This window comes from Podarcis erhardii, assembly GCF_964252035.2.
Source record: "Podarcis erhardii genome assembly, chromosome: 2".
In the NCBI taxonomy this organism is placed as follows: Eukaryota; Metazoa; Chordata; class Lepidosauria; order Squamata; family Lacertidae; genus Podarcis; species Podarcis erhardii.
The window spans coordinates 75,664,214-75,684,889 of record NC_138498.1 but is presented as its reverse complement, the minus strand read 5'-3'; the positions used below and the strand labels follow the sequence as shown (position 1 = coordinate 75,684,889).

Below are 20,676 nucleotides of genomic sequence, written 5' to 3'. Positions count from 1 at the left end.
AGCAGCGCTGGGCTTCTCAGTTGGCTGCGGGAGAGGCGAGGGAGCGGACCTCTCGTCTCTTTCGCTTCATGTCTTCGGACTGGTTCAAGAGGCGCTTCTTGAGCGCGGCGAGCCGAGGGAAAGGCGCTCCTCAGCAGCAGCAGCAGCAGCAGCGGCGAGCGGAGGAAGGAAGCACACGGCCACAGCCGCAGCTCCCCCGGTTGCCGTACAGGCGGCCCAAACTCCTGCGCGGAGCTGCCTCGGCCGGGGAGAGGCAGCCTGGCAAGCGCCCCGTCGCCTGCCCGCCGCGAGACAAGCCCCTCCAGTGGAACGCGGGCTATGCAGAGTAAGTGGGCGGCCGGGGCGCATGACTTGGGGATGCCTCTTGCAAAGCAGCGGCTTAAAAATAAACTTTTAAAAAACAAACAAACACCTCTTGAGGACTACCATGCAAATCGGCAGCGGCTGGAGGTTAAGCCTAGAGGTGTGCAAAAGCAGCAAGTAGCCCCGTAGAGCTTAAAAAGCCAGGACTTTAAAATATGGCACGATAATCCTACTTGCCTACCTAGTTTAGTGCATTTATTTTTCACGCACACGTGTGCGGACGCCCCTTTTGGCTGAGAGTGAGACCTGGCCCGCACGTTTCTGTTTGTCCCTGTAGTATCAAGGAGATCGAGAAATCTGATGCTGTTTTGAAATTTTAAAATGTTTTTTTCCCTAGTCTTACATCTGGGTTCCCTGGTTCAAGTCCCTCTCTCACTATTTTGCCACGACTCACTTTTAGTGATGGGCTGGACCGCTTTGGTTAAATCATAATTTTGTAGCCTTTGTTCTGGGCAATATTGTAAGGTTATTAAAGGTAAAGGGACCCCTGACCATTAGGTCCAGTCGTGACCGACTCTGAGGTTGCGGCGCTCATCTGGCTTTATTGGCCGAGGGAGCCGGCGTACAGCTTCCAGGTCATGTGGCCAGCATGACTAAGCCGCTTCTGGTGAACCAGAGCAGCGCATGGAAACCCTGTTTACCTTCCCGCCGGATCGGTACCTATTTATCTACTTGCACTTTGATGTGCTTTCGAACTGCTAGGTTGGCAGGAGATGGGACCGAGCAATGGGAGCTCACCCCGTCGAGGGGATTCGAACCGCCGACCTTCTGATTGGCAAGTCCTAGACTCTGTGGTTTAACCCACAGCGCCACCCGCGTCCCTGTAAGGTTATTACAAGTTACAATAATGCACAGTCTGTAAGGGTAGGTACAGATAGCAACCACCTCAGCATAACCTGCATGTTCCTGGCTGCAAGTGGTAAAGCAAGAGATTGTAAACCATAATGGTGCAATGTGGGGCTGCTTTGAATTGCTTGATTCTCTACCAAAGAGAACATTTGTACTTTTAATAGTTGTATGGCAAGGAAATGTGTGGCAAGACTGGTTTCTTCTGACACAGTGGTGCTTTGACGACAGCAGCCTGTCGCACAGAATGGATAGAAAGGGGAGGCAAGTGAGAAATAAGCAATTTGCTTCCCCCTTCTTGTACCTATGTAGTAATACCACAGACCCTGATAAGGGAGCAACAACCTAAATGGTGTGACTTAGTGCCTACAAGCCTCCTCTTTATTTTAATGCTTTGACTTTGTGGGCAGGATTCTGCTAAAGTGAAGCACCTGAAGTCCTATTGAGTTCAGCTGAAGGGATTTAACTCCCCAGTAAAATCAGTGGCACATACATGAGCTTCACTTTGGCAGAATTGACCTCTGTGCTTTAGGATGAAATTTGTCCTTGGCTCTGGCCCAGTCTCTCTACTTAGACAGTCCATTCTAGAACTAGGAGATTGAGAAGTTTAGTGAGCAAAGCCAACTGGGATCAATACATTAATACTCACTTCCAGGATCTCTCCATCTCATACCCAGTCTTCCTTTTTTGGGGTTGGGGGTGGGCGGATTGGAAGATTGCAAGTGCAGTACTCGAAGAAAGGGGGGAGGGAGAGGTTTCCGTTGATGAAATATTGGGCATTGAATGTGCCGAAAGAGTGTACTCCCTGGCTTTTATGAAAAAGGTCAAATTCTTTACAGGGTTGCCAGATTCCAAGAACACTGATACCATGTTCTCCTGCTTGCTCATTGCAACACACCTGCCTTTAATTCAGGAATATTTGCTATGTAATAGCAGTAGCATATGGTGTGTTACTGTAAATTGCTCAGAGGTTGTTATTACTAATATTATATTTATCGTATTATATTATATTATATTATATTATATTATATTATATTATATTATATTTATTATATTATATTGCAGTGGTACCTTGGGATGCGAACGGGATCCATTTCGGAGCCCTGTTTGCATCCTGAATAGAACGTAAGATGTGACGGCGCGTCTGTGCATACACGGGTTGCGTTTTGCCGCTTCCGCACATGCACATGACGTCATTTTGAGCATCTGCGCATGCGTGAGCGGCGAAACCTGGAAATAATGTGGTCTGTTACTTCTGGGTTGCCGCGGAGCACAACCCAAAAACACTCAACCTGAAGCACATTCAACCCAAGGTATGACTGTATATCATATCATATCATATATCATATCATATCATATCATATCATATATCATATCATATCATATCATATCATATCATATCATATCATATCATCATATCATATCATTATTCCACCATTCCTCCAAAGAACCCAATAAATAAGTAAATAAATGTTCAATTTTCCAAGAGTAAAGGAAATAAACAGCACAAATAAACACATGACTAATTAACTGCACCATGCACAGTGAACTGCTCAGTTGTGTATATTGTGCATTGCACTGGTCATGAGAGAACGCCAAACTATTGTGCACTCATGATGACGTGCACATCGTGTAATACACTGCATATGATCTTTTCACCTTCTGAACATTATACTTCATGTTTTTATATTTTAAGATTGTTAATGTTTTACTTCTAATGTACTTAAAAAAATACTTATGCCCCTACCACCTGGTTGAGAAACACTGCTCTACACATAGAAAAACACATTGAATTTGAGGTTGAAACTGAAACTGAGGCCATTGTATCAAGTGCCTCTTTTTTTCTTAATGATTTGTTTGCATAAAGCTACAGGAAATCTTATGTTCTCTGCCTGTTGAAATTATAAACCTGTCCTCAGACTGAACTCTTCAGATGAGTTGCATTCTGTGAGGTCAACAAATCCTCAAGGGGGTGGGGGTGGGGAGCCAAACACAGCAGGTTTTCTAACTCTATATGAACAAACACTTTCAGAGAAAATAAAGAAGCAACACCATGTGATTGACAAAAACTGCTTTCAGTGTGAAAGAAAGAAGACAAGTTGCTTATGTTGAGGTTAGTGTAGTTGTAGGAATAGAAACAAGAGCTTCCTTGTTGCAGGAGCTGCCTCAGTGATATTGGACCAAAACAAATGATAACGTTTTAGCCCACCCAGCTCCTTAATGTATTAGGGGCAGACAAATTTTTAGTTGTTTCTGCTGCTTTCCAGACAATTTGGGAAATTGCTATGCAGCGGGCAGGGAAAAGACTGTATTATTACTGTCAATCAATATGACTGGACTTCAGTGTGCCAGAAAATCTTTATTGACCTGGACAAAATAGGTAGCACTTAAAATATTGCAAAAATTGTATCTCTTCCCTATATGTTTAGCCCATATTAGCTCCTCCTATTCACCAAGCTGTTGGAGAGGATGTGCAATGTTAGGATTTATTCAACATATGCGGTGGATATGCAGGAAAGTGGCTCAGTTCTTGGGAGGAAGTATTTGGTGAAATAAAAGCAGTTCCTGGACAAAACAGCTCTAAACGTGCTCAATCTTTTTGTGGGAATAAATTAAATATATGAATCCCTATGGACCCATGTGTTTGGGTGAACAACAAAAAGAAATGGCTGGGTGCCTGGATTCAAAATGTGGGATCAGCGCACAGAAAGCCCCCAGTAACAGAGTATTAAACTCATAAAGGTTGCACAGCAGTATAGCATTAGGAATATAGGTTGTTAAACCCTTTTATTAGCATGTAATAGCTGACCTCTTTCTATCCCTTTTGCAATGAGCAGACACAAACTGTTAAGTAAGTTTAAAATACAGTGGTGCCCCGCAAGACGAACGCCTCGCAAGACGGAAAACCCGCTAGACGAAAGGGTTTTCCGTTTTGGAGGCGCTTCACAAAACGAATTTCCCTATGGGCTTGCTTCGCAAGACGAAATGTCTTGCGAGTTCCTGTGGGTTTTTTCCCCTTTTCCTAAGCCTTAAGCCGCTTATCAGCTGATCCGCTGATAAGCCGCTTATCAGCTGATCCGCTAAAAGCCGCTAAACCGCTAATAGCGCTAATCCGCTAAGCTGTCAATGGGCTTGCTTCGCAAGACGAAAAAACTGCTATACGAAGAGCCTCACGGAACGGATTAATTTCGTCTTGCGAGGCACCACTGTAATTTACTTACTGATTCAAGATCTCCATTGTTTCATGCAGCAGCAAGGATAATATATGCTAAATTCGGTGGAAAATGCAGTAAGATAGCTTCAGACACTTGCTCCCAATTTAGAGCTAGTTTAAGCATGTCTGTTCTGGTTTATTACATGATGCTGAGAGGGGGGGGGGGGAGTAGAAAGGCTTCACTTCCTCCGCAAGGAGAAGGGGCATGACCTAACTGAGTCTGTCTAGCAATATAACTCTGTGGTTCTTACCCCTTCATGCACCACTAGCAGTCAGGCATAGTTACGTTGGAAACCCTAACAAGTTCTCTTTTACTAGTGGGCAAACTCCTAATAATAAGATACTGGAAGAATTTGGAGGGTGCTTCTTTGACATCTGGTACACTAAAGTAAGGCAAAAAGCACTTGTGAAAAAAAAAAACTAATAAAATTGACACACGGTTTGATGCATAAAGAGTCCTTTGCAACTGATTAGTACATCTTTTCCCATAAGTTTATTGTATTAGCCAAAGGCCATGATACAGCTTTATTATGTACATGACCAAAAACGAAAACAGATTACTCCCACCACATTACAAAACTTTGTTAGCATAAAGCAGGCTTCCTCAACCTCAGCCCTCCAGATGTTTTGCGACTACAATTCCCATCATCCCTGACCACTGGTCCTGCTAGCTAGGGGTCATGGGAGTTGTAGGCCAAAAACATCTGGAGGGTTGAGTTTGAGGAAGCCTGGCATAAAGTTTCTATCACACTCCATACAAATGGTAGTCTGAGATAGGAATATTATATTATTTGGGTGTAATTTTGGATGCAGTGCTTAAACTTAACTTATTCTGGGGCTAATACTTTATTTTGTGTGTGAAATACTTTATTTTGTGTGTGTGTGTGTGTGTGTGTGTGTATGATGTTAAAATAATATGTTGTAGGAATCTAATAAAATAAATCAATAAACTTAATGTTAAAACTATGTTGACCCACTGCTGCAATAGATTATGCTACATAACAAGAGCACGGCAAAATAGCAAGTCTTGCCTCTTGGTGTGGGTGAATGTTGAGTCAGTCAGTGGGGCAATATCTTTTGAAAGAGGACACATTTTGCTCAGAAAGAGGAAAGAACATTTAGAACGTCAGCCATTTCCTGTGCTAAGTCATTCTCTCCATAATGCAGAGGTTTTCAACCTTTTTGAGTCCACGGCTCCCTTACTCTGTGGCTCCTCTCTGGGGAAACACACTCCAAGCCTTGTGGAGTGTCTCCTCAGGCCGCCCCCCCCCCCGGGGCTGGGAAGAGGATGCCCTCAGCCTTAGCAGCCTGATGGAGACATAGACATGGGAGGACATCCAAGGAGGGAGGGAAGTAAAGAGGGACAGAGGCCAGTGTTGCTTGCGGTGCCCCTGACCATCACTCAAGGCACCCCAGGGCGTAATGAATCGGATTAATGGGAATTCTGTGGCTAAATTATATTCTTGCTGTGCCCCTGTGCTTGGAACAGCGGAAAGGCGACAGGAAAGGCACCCAGTTCAGCACCCACAGAAAAGACGTGGAGCCCCTAGAATAAACGTAGAGGACCCAGAGTGTAAAGGGAGACCTGCTCCCTGCATAGCTGGGCTGCTGCCCCTTCTCCATAACCACGTGCAATATGCAGGTATTTCCTATCACACCACTTGTCACTGTTTTCTCAAAGGCCTTATGAATGACTGTGGCACTTGCTTGCTCTAGGATTATGTCTGCTAGCCCTGAACTAAAGGCCTGCAGCTTGGATTTCTATAGATTCTCAGTCTTTGGGTGTACTCTCCTACTCACCAGTATCTTATAAGGTCTGATAAAATAGATTGCATCCTGCTTTTAGGCTCCAAGACTACAAAGCTTCTTGGCACCTGCAGGGTGTCATTTGAAGTCAGTTATGTCACCAACCATAAAATGGCTAGTTTTCAATTACATTGGACCTAATAAAATGGAATTGCTTCAGTTATTCTAGTGATTTTGTTTCTTGTGCCATCAGAACCATCAACGCAGAAAAATCAGAATTCAATGAAGACCAAGCAACATGCTGTCATATCTCTATCAGAAAGAGGGAACATGGCAAAGAAGAGGACCAGGAGTGGCTGATTCTGTGCACTACTGAGGTGAGTTCAGATGTAGCGTTTCTGTCTACAGCAGGGATTAATTAGAGCCAGGACTTATCAAGGCTCAGCCTATGGCAGAACCTGTTTTGATTCGGTTCTGAAACTTCATGAAGTCTATAGGTGAATATCTCTGAACATATACAGAGTGCATGAGTTTAATTGCTTGGCAGTTATATTTGTCCCCAACTTTGTAACGTCTTGAGATAATTTTCGAAGATTCCATATTCAGTATAGTGGCTGTCATGGACTGGCTGGAAACAGAGGAAAGGTGGGCGGCACCAACTGGGGAACCCCCAAGGGAAGAAGGCTCAGAACCCAGGGATTGGTGGTGGGATGACAATGAGTGGTCAGAGGGAGAAGATTGGGAGGAGGAGGTGTCAGAAGCTGAAGAGGCAACAGGATTTAGTGAGCAGGAAGAGGCTGTGGCAGAGAGCAGTTCCATAGTGGCCAACTTACTAATTTAACTATTGTCAGTCAGAAAATTGAAACAGGACTTACATAATCATTATATCTAGTAAGATATTTTGAGTGATTACAGAATGCTATATTCACATCCAGTCAGATGTCAGGGTAGGCATTCTTACATTGTGGGAAATGGAGGTTGTGTCATTTATTTGCATTGATCAGATGACAACGTATTTCTTCTTTTCCTCTTTGGACTGCAGATCTTTTCACAGTTCACAGACAGAGAGGTGCGAGGTGCAGTACCCATTAAAAGTGGCAGCTATGTCTATCTAGCTCCTAGCTTTGTCTTAAGTGGCTTTTGCTAACTCTTTTGCTCTCACAAGTATGACATTCTCTCCCATTTATAACTATCTGGCTTCCATTCAGTCGGCTAATTATTTCTGGACCATAGTCATGTGGGGTCAATATGAGTGAAGCACAAGTATTTCTAAACAATTAGGGCATCTTCCTATTCCTCTTGCGGCAAACGCTGAATGGCTTGGTTTGTTCTTCAATTCCTCATTCAACATTCTGAGAATCCCATGAAAGGCATGAGCTGCGGGTTTGTATCTGCCTGGCAAATCCATTTAGATAAAGGAAACAACAACAACAGCAAAGCTCAGAGTAAAACTTGGAATATAGAGGAAGTTTGTACGTCAGAGAGTGGGCAGCTGATGCCCTTGTGGAACTAGCAGATTCTATGGTGCACTTTGGAGTACAGTGGTACCTCGCGTTACAGACGCTTCAGGTTACAGACTCCGCTAACCCAGAAATAGTACCTCGGGTTAAGAACTTTGCTTCAGCGGTGGCAGCGGGAGGCCCCATTAGCTAAAGTGGTACCTCAGGCTAAGAACAGTTTCAGGTTAAGAATGGACCTCCAGAGCGAATTACCGTATTTTTCGCTCTATAGGACGCACTTTTCCCCCTCCAAAAATGAAGGGGAAATATGTGTGCGTCCTATGGAGCGAATGCAGGCGTTTGCTGAAGCCTGGAGAGCGAGAGCGGTCGGTGCGCACCAACCACTCTCGCTCTCCAGGCTTCAGGATGCTATCCACAAGCCTTGGGAGCCCGGCGGGAACTCCTGCCACGCTCCACAGGCTTGCGGATAGCTGCCTGCAGCCCGAAGCCCAGGGAGCGCGGCGCTGCGCACTCCGGGCTTTGTGCAGCTATCCGGAAGCCTTCGGAGCCCGCAAGAATTCCCGCCGGGCTCCGAAGGCTTGCGGATAGCAGCCTGCAGCCCGAAGCTGTTTTAGTTTTGGGATGGCTGCACAAAGTCTCCGCAGGGCGGCGGGGTAAAGGCACCCCACCACCCTGCGGAGGCTTGAAAGGCTGTCCCCGAAGCCAAAACAGCGAGATGGGGCACTGCGCAGCCTCCACCCCGCTGCCCTGTGGAGGCTACAAAGGATGTACCCGAAGCCTCAAGCCTTTGGAGTGCAGCTGCGCTCCAAAGGCTTCAGGGATCTTTGAGGTTGGCGGTGGGGGGAAGCGCTGTTTTCCCCCACCGCCAGCTCCACAAGCTCAGGGGGCAGCAGCAGGGCCTGCTCTCTAACCTTGTTTTTGAGGGGGAGAACAAGAATTTTTTCCCCCCTGTTCTCCCCCTCCTATGGTCCGGTGCGTCCTATAGAGCGAAAAATACGGTAAGTTCTTAACCCGAGGTACCATTGTATAATTGTGGCTTACAGCAAAAGGAAATGCTTGCTTTTGTGTGAATGAATTTCTACCCAAAGTTCCTAACAAGCAGATGTGAGGGTTGTGTTTTAGAATGTTTCAATAATAATATGAATTGATTCCTGAAGCACACACCTGTCTGCTTCAGTTTTCAGACTATAGAGTAGTTTATAATTCTAATCCTCACAACAACACTGAAGCAGGTGAGGTTGAGTGATTGGTGACTTGCTTAAGTGAGAAGTGTGAGTCTGGCTCCCACATACAAAGCAAACATGCAGCCTGCTGCACCCCCAGATATTCTGGCAACAGCATGGAAGAATGTACTAAATGATGGTAAAAGTCTCAATGCTTTGACTTTCAGTATCTGACTGGCCACTACTGGGCACTGTTTGATGGTCATGGTGGACCAGAAGCATCTATCTTGGCCTCCAACTACTTGCACTGTTGCATCAAGCAGAAATTGGAGGATGTGGTGGAAGGCATCACTCAAGACCGTCCCCCAATGCACCTCAGTGGGCAGTGCGTTTGCCAAAGTGACCCACAGTTCGTGGAAGAAAAACAAATTCGGCAGGAGGATGTGGTAATTGGAGCACTGGAGAAGGCCTTCCAGGAATGTGTGAGTGACCTTGTTTCCCCCTTTATTGTCTCCGAGAGGGTTAAGGCTCCTTATGTCACAGATGGCCGTTGGTGCAAATCTTGCTCAAGATCCTGTTGTTTTCACAGCCAGGCAAACCAGCTGCCTCAGCCCTTGGAGGTTTCTGCTGATGAGGCTGTTTATGCCATGACTCATTGTCAAATGTTGTGCCGATGCAGACTTAGTACCCTATGCATTTCTGCTTGGTATATAAAGTTTACTATGACATATCTGTTCCCATGCAAGCTGCCAATTCACAAGAAACGTTTGCTGCACGATCATGTATGTGAAAACATAATCGCACGAAAAGAAAGTGGCATGTGTTTGTTTCAACTGACTTGAGTGTCCGGATGATTAGTTATCTAACGGTGGTCTTAAAGTTAGATTTCAGACTTTGCTGAGAAATACGGCATCTGCATTGCATCATCATCAGATGTTTTTCCCCAACAGGATGATGTAATTGGTCAGGAGATGGAAGCTACTGGCCAATCAGGAGGTTGTACTGCACTAGCTGCACTTTATTTGCAGGGAAAGCTCTATGTGGCAAACGCAGGTGACAGCAGGTGAGTTCACATCCAAATGCAACCTAGGATGAGACCCAACATTGTCCTTTTAGCCTAGTTATATAGCAGGATTCTTCATGTCTCTTGAGTAAGAAAGATATTCAGTTAATGTTAGTTTTCTCTGTTTAACAAAATTAGATGTTTTTTTTTGTTTGTTTTTTTTGTTTGTTTTTTTTTTTATTAAGGATTTTCTTGTTTTACAGAAGGGTAGTGCCTCGTATTTTTTTTTTCTTCTTCTTCTTCCATGTAACATTTTTACAAATCCGTTTCATTTGTTGAGGCATTAGGGGGAGAAGAAAACAGAAATAAAAAAGAAAGGGGGGGTGGGGAGAGGGGGGGATGGATGGGGGTGGGGTCGGGTGGCGGTGTTTCTATTATGTTTAATGTATGTAGAGTTTGGTGTCAGCGTTGCTTGTGTTGTTCACTTGTGTTCCTTTGGTGGTGAGAGAGGTTGGGGTTGGCTTAGGGTGTGATTGTTTGCTTGTGATTGGCTGTGGTGATCTTTGTTTTCGTGTGTGAGTGAGGTGGGTGGGTGTTTTGGATCAGGTTAGCCATATTGATTTGTATGCTGTTGGTGGATTATTGTCATTGTCCTGTTGGGCTGTGTATGTGATAAAGGGGAGCCATACCGGGGTGAAGGCGTCTTCTTCTGTTTGTCCCCGTGTCAGTTTCAGTTTATTAGTTAATTTTTCTAGTAGGGCTGTTTCCCATACTATTTGGTACCATTGGTCCATGCTTACTCCTGACAGGTCTCTCCAGTGTCTGGTTATGATGCTTCTGGCTGCTGAGAGCAGGTGGGTTATGAGTTCTTTGTGGTGTAAATGGGCATTGTTGTCTTGGAAGATGTTTAGTAGGGCCAATTCTGGGGTGATGTCTATTACTTGCTTAGTTATTTTACATATTTCTCGTATGGCTGTTGTCCAGAATAGTTGAATTTTGGGACACTCCCACCACATGTGGAGGTATGTGCCTGAGGAGGTGCACCCTCTCCAGCATTTTGGTGAGGTTCCTGGGTGTATTAGCGCTAGTTTCCTTGGTGTTAGGTACCACCTGTAGGTGAGTTTCAGTGTGAGTTCTTTTCTTTTTGTTGATATGGATTTAAAGGGGGGTTTAGACCACATTCTGGTCCATTGAGTGGGGTTAATCTCATAGCCTATGTCATTCTCCCATTGTTTTTTGATTGTGTCTAGGGGATTTGCGGGATTTTGGAGTAGTATTTTGTATATTGCTGATACCGTCCCTTTACCGTTTCCCTTTGTTGTTAGGAGGAGGTTTTCGAAGGCTGTCAGGGGCCTAGTTGCTGCTGATTTTACTGTTGGGTTGTTTAAGAAGGCATGTAGTTGGTGTTGTGTTAACCAGGTCATTTGGGTGTCTTCTAGTTTGTCTTGTATTTCTTGTGTTGACAAGGGTTTGTTATTTTTATAAAAGTCTATTAGGCGATATAAGCCTTTGGTTCGCCAGGTTTTTATCTGGAGGTTTTGTGCTGCATGGTGGAATAATGGGTGGTACGCCAGGGGGATTAGTGGGGATGGGGTTGGGGAGAGTTTGCCTATTTGTGTTTTCCATGCTTTGAGCATGGTCTGTGTGTACCTGTTAAGTGTTGTGGGAATTTTCTTTAGTTTGTTTGGGAGGAGTGGGTATGTTGTGGTGCAGGTGTTTTCAATTGTGTCCCTCTCTAGGTGTACCCATTGTTTTGTCTCATCTTCTAGTATATATGGGATTATATGGCGTATTTGGTTGGCATTGTAATATGCTTCTATGTTGGGGATTCCCCATCCTCCTTCTGAGGTGGGGAGGTGCAGGTATTTGGGGCTTATTCTTGGTTTTTTATGTGAGAAGATGAAGGAGTGTAGTTTTCTCTGCCAACTGCGAAGTTGTGTTGAGGGGATCCAGATTGGGAGGGTTTGGAATAGGTAAGTTAGTTTTGGGAGTGTGATCATTTTGATCATGGCTATTTTGTCTGAGAGAAAATTAGATGTTTTGTTAAGTGTTGAATATATTACATTAAGCATGTTTGTTGAAATCGAAAAAAAAAGCAGCTGGCAGAGGCCTTAATCAGGGTCAGGAATGGTGTTTAACCCTTTCCTCCCTACATCGGGTTCCTAATGAAAATCCCTTCCCTGTTTCCTGTTTGAACCTTTGCGTGGAAACAGGTGTGTGTGTTTTGTGTTGATTTTCAATGCTAAACTGGTGCAGGGAGAAAAGGGTTAAACCTCTCTTCCCAGAATTTTGAAGTCCTGATCTGAAAGGAGGTCCTGTGTGGCTGTTTTTCCTTGGGAAAATATAAAGATGCTGTGAGCATGCTTTTTAAAGAAGAATTGAAATTTCACTTTTTGCCTTCAGGAGCAGAGTGTTGGGACAGCTAACAGCTGTCTTATGGATCTACTTCTTGCCACTCTTCAGGCATAGCTTGTGGAGAGATAGTCTCTTTGTTGTAATATTGATGAAAGGTGTTTCAAATGTATACTTGTAGGGTGGTGGCATACACATCTTGAGTTCTTGGGCTGGCCCAAAAAGGATCTTCTTCCCCACCTCCTGTATTACTAAAGAAGCTGGTTGTATAGCAACAATCACATACACCTGTCAACTTATTCCTATGTCTGAAAAATGTAATGAGAGAAATCCACTTGAAAGAGTTAACCTTAGTTTTTATATTATTTTATTTAGGGCACTCCTTGTTCGAAAACAAAGCATTGTCCCCCTGAGTACTGAATTCACTCCAGAAACAGAGAGGCAGAGAATCCAACATCTGGTAAGAAAAACACACACCTTTCTGAATATTTTCTAATGGCAACATGTCTGTCTTGCACTACCCATCTCTCATGAGTGGTAAGGTCATCCTGAACAGCAGATTCATTCTGAGATATCACTACTACTCTTGCTTTGTGTTGCACTGAAGTGGTGTGAAGTACTAAGTGTCTGAGTATAGCCTTATATAGAATAGATCTATATTCTGCCATTCAGAATAATGTTAATTAGACTGCACAAACAGTGGTGATTTACCAGACCTTTATTCATATCCAGTGAGGAGAAATCTCTGTAAGGAAACAGGTTTCCCTGCAAATATCATTCCTGTTGCTTTTATGGTTTTGGGACCCTTGTTTTAATTTTGAAATTAGAATACTCTACCAGTAATTTAAGGATTTTCCCCCCCATTCTCCATAGAAATAGAGTATTATGCCACTGATAATTAGGGACTTACTTTTGAAACTGTTACAAGAGTGGAGCTGGGGAATCTCCAGCTGCAGGATAAGAGCTGTGAGAATCAAGGATTGACCTTGGACCATTTAAGAATGTCGACAGGAGAAGCCTTAGTGATTGTATTATGTAAGATAAGCTATTCGTTGGAACAGCTTCACAAAAAGACGGATGCTATGGCTACTAAAATTGATAACTTGGGACAAAAAGTGATTAATTTGGGGCAAAAAGTGAGCACCAATACAGAAATTATTCAGGATTTGCTGCAGGAATCTACTTTAGCAGAACAAAATGTGGAGAAGGAGAAGGAGAAAGTTGTTGTAGCCTAAAGAGGCAAATTGAGGACTATAAGTTGAGGCCTTTTATGATTGAATCCAGAAAAAGTCAGATTTTGAGGATCGAAGCCCGGCCTGGACTGGAGAAGGAAAGTTGGAAAGATTCCCCCATGCAGGGATTAACTGACTTTAGGGACATGGACCTGGGTCAGGAGGAGACTGGAGTTCTGGGGGCCTTTGGATTTGGAGGAATCTTGAAACATGTTCTGAAATACTTCATGGACTTTAGTTTCAATTATGGAAATTTGGCTGACCTGTCGAGAAGGAACAAAAGTATTGATAGGTCGGAGTTTCCCTGAGATCTGCTCTATAGCATCAAAGAATATGAAGAAGACCTGCAGAAGGGACTTGGAAAAGAGTTAAGAGCCTCGAACATAAGATCTCCAGGTTGATGGACTGTATGGAGTTGACGGAAGTGACTGGCAGAGTCCGAGACCGGGGAGAGGAGATGGTGGAAGAAGATTGGAAAATTTAAAGTCTATATATAGAAATATTGTAAAATTAATGAGTGATAGAAAAATGTTGGAATGAAATTTTATGGCCTTAATAGAAATGCTATAAGGAGTTAAGCCTAAATAAGTATACTAATTTTAACGGAAATAAGATTAAAAATATGTTAAGACATTTATATGATAGAAAATAGAGAAAGATGGAAAGGAATTGCTGAAACAATTAATGGAAGTGGAATACAAAGAGGGAGGTGAGAGGTCGATGAAACAAGGGAATGAAAGATAGAATATGGAAAAGGTATGATGTATGTTTTTAAATTGTTTTTGTTTTGTTTAGTTTAGTTTATTGTGTTTAGTTTAATGTGTTAAGGTTGTGTTTTGTATTGTTTATATACTGTATTGTATTTTTTTTGGTATTGTGTTGTTTCCCCACTTTCTCTACCACATTCCCCTGAAAATGATGCTTCCACTTTAAGTATTTTTGAATGTTCTTTTTCTTCGCAGGCTTTCATGTACCCAGAGCTTCTGGCAGATGAATTCATACGGTTTGAGTTTCCAAGGAGATTGAGAGGAGATGATGTGGGCCAGAAGGTCCTTTATCGAGATTACTCAATGGAAGGCTGGTGAGTCACTCAAGCCTCTTGGCTTGGATAAGAGGATGCCCCGGATGAGCAGTGTTTGTGTGGTGGAATTGTGTTGGAAAGGGCATTGGAGGCCATCACTCTGCTCAATGCAGGATGCTCCTGTAACACCCGACAGCCACCCAGCCCCTGCTTAAATGCATCTACAATCTCCCAAGGCAATCTATTTTACTGTCAAATAGCTCTAGTTGTTAGGAAGATAATTCTAGTCTTTAGCTGAAAATCTGCTTCCTTGCTGTTTACACTCTCCAGTCCTACACTTAATCTAGTCTTGCCCTTTGGAGCAGCAAAGTACCAGCCACTGTTTTCCGCATGGCAGTCCTTCATCTCTCTCCCCTTATTGGTCTCTAGTTGCCTATCTGCTTCAGCCATGCTATTTTCTTAACCTGGCAGGATGGCTTACATCAGGCACAGGCAAACTTGGCCCTCCAGATGTTTTTGGGACTAAATTTCCCATCAACCCTGACCACTGGTCCTGTTAGCTAGGGATGATGGGAGTTTGAGTCCCAAAACATCTGGAGGTCCAAGTTTGCCTATGCCTGGCTTACATTATAGGGGGGAAAGGTGTTTGGCTTTCAAGAGGAGACAACATCAAATTCTGAGATACAGTGGTTGTCTCACTGCTCTTGTCGCTCAATCCCTCAAAGGATTGAAAAGCCTAAGTTTGCTCCCAAGAACCCATCAGTAATGTGCAGCTGTTTTTTTTAACATAAATGTGAGATGGAAGCTGCTCAATAATGGTGTTAATTAATGGTAGTCTGGCTTCTGGTTAGAGTATGGTGCTGATAATGCCAGGTTTGATCTCTTTGTGGGACAACTGCATATCCCTGCTTTGCAGAGGGTTGGACTAGATGAGGCCCTTCCAATGCTGCAGTTCTGTGCTTTCTGGGGATCTGAGCTGCAATTCTGAATCCACCCACCTGTTAGGCCTGTGCTCTGAAATGGCTTTGGGATTGACGTCACTGATTACTTTCTTAACTGTGCTACAGGCTTCCTGTACAACCTTGTATACCTCCTTGTGTAACGGAGTACTGCAGTTAGTAGAAAAGTTAATATGTCTGCATTAAAGGAACGTTTATATACAAAGACTGCAGCCACGGAGTAATATGTTTTACATTTAGTGTGTTTGAACATGTTTATCTTCATATTGGATTGTGGCCATGGTATGAGAGAAGGACCGCAAAAATGACCTTTCTCGTTTCAGGGGATACAAGACGGTAGCAAAAGATGACCTCAAGTATCCTCTCATCCATGGACATGGAAAACAGGTGTGCCTGCAGGACCCTTGCAAGCAAAAAAAAGGGGGGGGGGAGAGCCAGTGTGTCCTTCCTATACTGTTTTTTATGCATGCATACATACATAAATTTTAGTTGTATGCCGCCTTTCCATAGTTGGAACCATGCTCCACATGTAAAATATTGCACAGCTGCATACATACCAACAGTGTGGAGCTACCTTGTTAGTGGTGCCTCCACTATGAAACGTCCCCTTGTCAGTTTACATGTTGTCAAGTATGATTATCTTTAGGGACCAGATAAAAACAAAATTGCATTCCCAAGCTTAATGGCTTTTATGTGGCTCTTGAGAAGTGTGCTGCTGCTGCTGGAAACATTGTTTTTTTTAGATTTAATTACATTGTTCTTTGTGTTTAAATGTGTATGGTGATCTGTTGTGAATATTACATTGAAAAGATGAATGTTTTAAATAAGTTTATACTTGATACTTGAAAATACTTGAAATTACCACTGGCTCTATGCTTGTGACACTCTTCCACTCCTTGATGCCTCATCCTTTTTTAGGCTCGCTTGCTAGGCACCTTGGCGGTTTCACGAGGCCTGGGAGATCATCAGTTGAGAGTTATTGAAACAAATGTTGAAGTCAAGCCTTTCCTGTCCTGCATTCCAAAGGTAGGAAATTGATAGGACACACTAAGTCTTTTCAGCCATGGTTTTACCATTGTAGTTCAGCTTCTTTCCCCTTTCTGGGTCCTCTGAATATCTTCAGGTAAAGTTAATTCAGCTTTGTCACTATTTCTAGTATTTTGCCTGATTTTATTTTTTTAAAAAACCACCCCAAAAAATGTAGGTCCATATAGTGCTGCAGCCCTAAACAGAATGGGTAGCTAGTCATTAGGAACCCAATTAGACATGCATGTGTATACGGACTTTGAGGGTCTACTGATGTGTTTGTCAACAGGGGAGAGCTATTGCCTCCATACTATGCATCTAAGTTTCTCAGGAACATCAGGCTTCCCTCATTAGAAAAAAAATAATGCTGTGCTAGAAGATAGCCTTTGGTCCCATCCAGCAGACCTTGTCTTGTATGCCCTTATTGTAGTGACATGTATTTAAAGCATGCGTGGCAGACCTGTGGCTCTGCACAAGTTGCTGGACTCCAGGCTCCCCATTTAAACCATTCTCTAGGGAGACTGCAAACATCCAGCTGTTTTTTTTTTTTTTTAAATATTTTTATTGGATTTTCAAAAATTTTTTTTTTTAAACAAACACAGACATATATCATAAACACAAAACACAAAACAGAATATCTGTAGTTTCATACCCTTACAATCATTACCCTCTTTCCGTGACTTCCCCCCACCCCCCCAACCACCTTCCCATTTCATTAAATATCTCAGCAAGTTATTTGTTCAAATCTCTTAAATATTATTCATATCTTTTCTTATAGTTTATCCTTTATCCATTTTTACTTTAAATCCATTATACACATTAAGTTGTTTCTCTAAGGTCGGCCTAATTTCTCTCCCATAAATTCCTTGCTCTTTATATTAAATCAAAAAAACAATAATATTTCTATTCTAAACCCCAGACTTTTACCACCCTACACTCCCCTCCCCCTCTGTCCCGGTTTTTGCCCCTTCCCGCATTAATGTCCAAAATAAAAAAAAATAAAAAAAGACAGATTTAACCCGGATTTCTCACATCAGAGGCCCTTAGGCCCTAGTTAGTCACTCTCCAGCAGTTTTGTTTATAGTCCTTTTTATTGATCTTCTCTTCTCGAAGGAATTCTGTCACCAGTTCCTCATATTTTTCAAACAAAAACAGTCTTTGTCCAGGATCAACAAATCTCCCATGTTGCAGCTTAAAGAAGAAGTCTCCATCATACTTGTTCGTTCTTTCGTAGCTTAATGTTTCAGTTGTTCCAGGGACTTCCATCTTTCCAAACATCCAGCTGTTTGAGGATAGCAGTTAAGAAAGCTTGCATCTTTTCGTCAATTCTGACTAGGTTGAAGTATTAGACTTTGCCAAACAAAACATCAAGGAAGGCGATGTCCTCATCATGGCAACTGACGGCCTTTGGGATGTTATGTCCAATGACGATGTGGCTCATATTGTCAGGAATTTTGTCCAGGAGAACACATCTGACCCATACAGGTATGTCAGCAGAAAATATTTGAAGAGCATTTGTGCTAAAAGAATTGGGGAATGAAACACACTGGAAAATATTTGAATATGCACACCTCTGCTTTTGCTTATGTTGACATGTGTTCTGGCATAGCAGTGGTAGGGAAATGGCAGTCCATGGGCCAGATCTGTCCCACAAAGCCTCTCTTCTCAAGCTCCTCCTACCAGGAACTGCAGTCAGCTGTTTGATGAAAAGATGTGGGGAGCAGAGAGAATCCTCCCCACAATCTTCCTCATTGCTCAGCTGTTCAGGAAATAGCTGCATGAGAATGAAGCAGTGGCTAGCTCATCTTTGCACACTGAAAAATGAAGCCTCTGTGAGGTGTATGTTCTATGTGTATAAGAGCCCATGTGGGTGCCTCTACCCACCCCCCAGGCATGTTTACTGTGAGGGAGTTTTTTTTCTCAGGCTGAGTTATCTTGATCACCTATACAGTTGTACCTTGGTTTTCAAACAGCTTAGCTCCCGAACGTCGCAAACCCAGAAGTGACTGTTCCGGTTTGCGAACTATTTTTGGAAGCTGAACGTCCTGCTTCCTGCAGCCAATCAGAAGCAGAGTTTTGGTTTTCAAACATTTTGAACATTTTCCATACTTAATGAAGTTCTCTGTAACTGATACTGATGTACAGAGAAGCATTTTAAGCAGAGGTAAAGGCAACAAGAAGCTAACCTGTGTGGTCTCAAGTCTTCAAAATTGTTAGGAATTGCTGGTGGGCAGAGAAGTGTTGTACTCCAGACCTGCTTGTAGCCTTCCCAGTCATTTGGTTGGACACTGCGAGAACAAGGTGCTGGACTAGGTGGGCCACTAGCCTGAACCAACACCCTTTTCTTATCTTCTTAGAGTTACTCTGACAAAATTCTATTCCTTTTACATTTAGCTGAGATTGCTTTGCTAGAGAATTAGTTTGCCAGAGCTGTTGGCAGTACTCAAGACTCAAATTGGATGCTGAAGTGGTTTGCTTCCACTGTAGTGTGTGGGCAGCAGTACCAGAACAGTAAACCAAACTCTCAGTGCCTTAAGTACTGTAGTTCATCCTTCACCTGTCTTTAGGATTGGTAATCACTGCTTTGGGAGATAACAAAGTAATTGTTTGTTTTTATAGGTTTACAGAACTAGCCAAGTGCCTGGTGCAGAAAGCAAGGGGAAAGAAGGATGGATACTACTGGACTACGGGCAGTAACAGGCCCGCTTCTTATGATGACATTTCTGTGTTTGCCATTCCACTGTACAACAGTGGAATGGCAAACACAGTTCTGAACACCCCATGACTACTGAGCAAGTTAATTATGGTATGATGGTATTATTGCTATTAGTGACAACATTTCCAGGCCAACAGCTGCCATGTGGAAAAACAACAACTTTTCACTGTCATTGGAAAGCAAATGCAGAAAACGCAACTTGTACAGTTTGGGTGTCATTCCCTTGGGGCAGCTGTAAAGTCCCACTTCCTTAAAGAAGCTTTTCTAACTCAGTAAGTGGAGCAAGATGGAAGCTTCCCTCTGGACTTTCTTTTGCAATAGCATTAGTATCAAAGAAATGGCCTGCTGCCACTAATGTGAACTTAATCCATTTTATTCTTAAATGGGATTTTAGCAGCAACTTTGTATATCTTACAAAATGTACCAAGCTAAACAGCTTCTATCATGGCTCACAGAAGTTACAGCAAGATGTTAAGCTACATCAATACACTGAAAACATGACCACAAACCACTAAGTGAAAGTCCCAGTGCTTTTCATGTAATAATTCTGTACAGGGGTTTGCCCAGTCTTTTAATGGAATCTATTAAATATAGTGTTTACCAAGTTTTGCCTCAAAACTTCAAGCTGAAGCTGAGGTACTGGTACGTGGTGAGCACTTTTTTAAAAAAAATAATTCTTTTTCTAGGTCAGACAAGCTTGTATTTTGTTTATAATTTTGTATATTGTTGTGACAAACATGGTTATTTTTAAATGCAATAAAATATCTAGTTTTTATTTTAAAATAAATGGTACAACTTTATTCAAGTTGACAGATATACCCTGCAGTAAAGTTCAGCATAAAAAACACCAAATTGAGAATCAATCTAACTGCATAATGTATTTATCTCTTTAGTTAAAACAGAAATAATTAAACAGAATCAGCTGGTCTGTCTCATACGATTGCATCCTGCTTTTTCCATTGGTGGTAAATGGGTTTTCCATCAGAAACTTTAATATGTTCTGAGTATGAAACAGCCCTAGCTAACATGGGATGGGGTTGCTATGGTAACATGTAACATCCTCACTATGCCTCAGAACAATTCTTCATGGCACATCCATCTCAATGCAAATCCAAGCCAGATAGGTTAACCCAGGGGTTGTCAACCTGGTCCCTACCGCTCACTAGTGGGCGTTTCAGGATTCTAGGTGGGTGGTAGGGGGTTCTACGGCACAAGCTGAATCCTTCCATCAAGCACTGGTAGACGGTAAGGAAATTTTACCATCAAGAAAGATGCATTAGTAGGCAGTAGGTATAAAAAGGTTGACTACCCCCAGGTTAACTAAAGCATATTGCTACCTCCCCTCTTACAAGCATACCTAGAAGACAGAACATTATTTTAAAAATAACACCATCAATATGGGCCAATGAGGGCCAAACTACTTAGTAGCTTCTAAAACCCTACAATTTTGAGTGCCATTTAGAAAAGGAAAACTGAAGGGAGCAGAAGGAGATGACCAGAGACAGTCTTGTCTCCTACAGGTACAATACTCTCTTCAAACAGCATACATGGTTTAACAGTAAAATCAACCTACAA

The 20,676-nt window shown here is 42.8% G+C and overlaps 1 protein-coding gene across 1 annotated transcript; it reads left to right on the top strand.

The window, feature by feature from the left end:
- On the top strand, nucleotides 1–19,888 carry PPM1M (protein phosphatase, Mg2+/Mn2+ dependent 1M). The gene is made up of 10 exons (XM_081847365.1): nucleotides 1–325; nucleotides 6,423–6,546; nucleotides 9,020–9,274; nucleotides 9,743–9,855; nucleotides 12,523–12,607; nucleotides 14,342–14,460; nucleotides 15,683–15,746; nucleotides 16,278–16,385; nucleotides 17,722–17,870; nucleotides 19,005–19,888. Exons 1-10 carry the CDS (start codon nucleotides 69–71, stop codon nucleotides 19,168–19,170), a joined length of 1,440 nt encoding a protein of 479 aa, XP_081703491.1. The 5' UTR covers nucleotides 1–68; the 3' UTR covers nucleotides 19,171–19,888.
- The last annotated feature ends 788 nt before the right edge of the window (nucleotides 19,889–20,676 follow it).

Excerpts from the sequence above, each read along its gene's own strand:
- PPM1M (XM_081847365.1), top strand. The coding sequence starts at position 69 with ATGTCTTCGGACTGGTTCAAGAGGCGCTTCTTGAGCGCGGCGAGCCGA. Across the intron at positions 12,608-14,341 it reads GGCAGAGAATCCAACATCTG|GCTTTCATGTACCCAGAGCT; the intron begins GTAAGAAAAACA and ends TTTTCTTCGCAG. Across the intron at positions 17,871-19,004 it reads AACACATCTGACCCATACAG|GTTTACAGAACTAGCCAAGT; the intron begins GTATGTCAGCAG and ends TTGTTTTTATAG.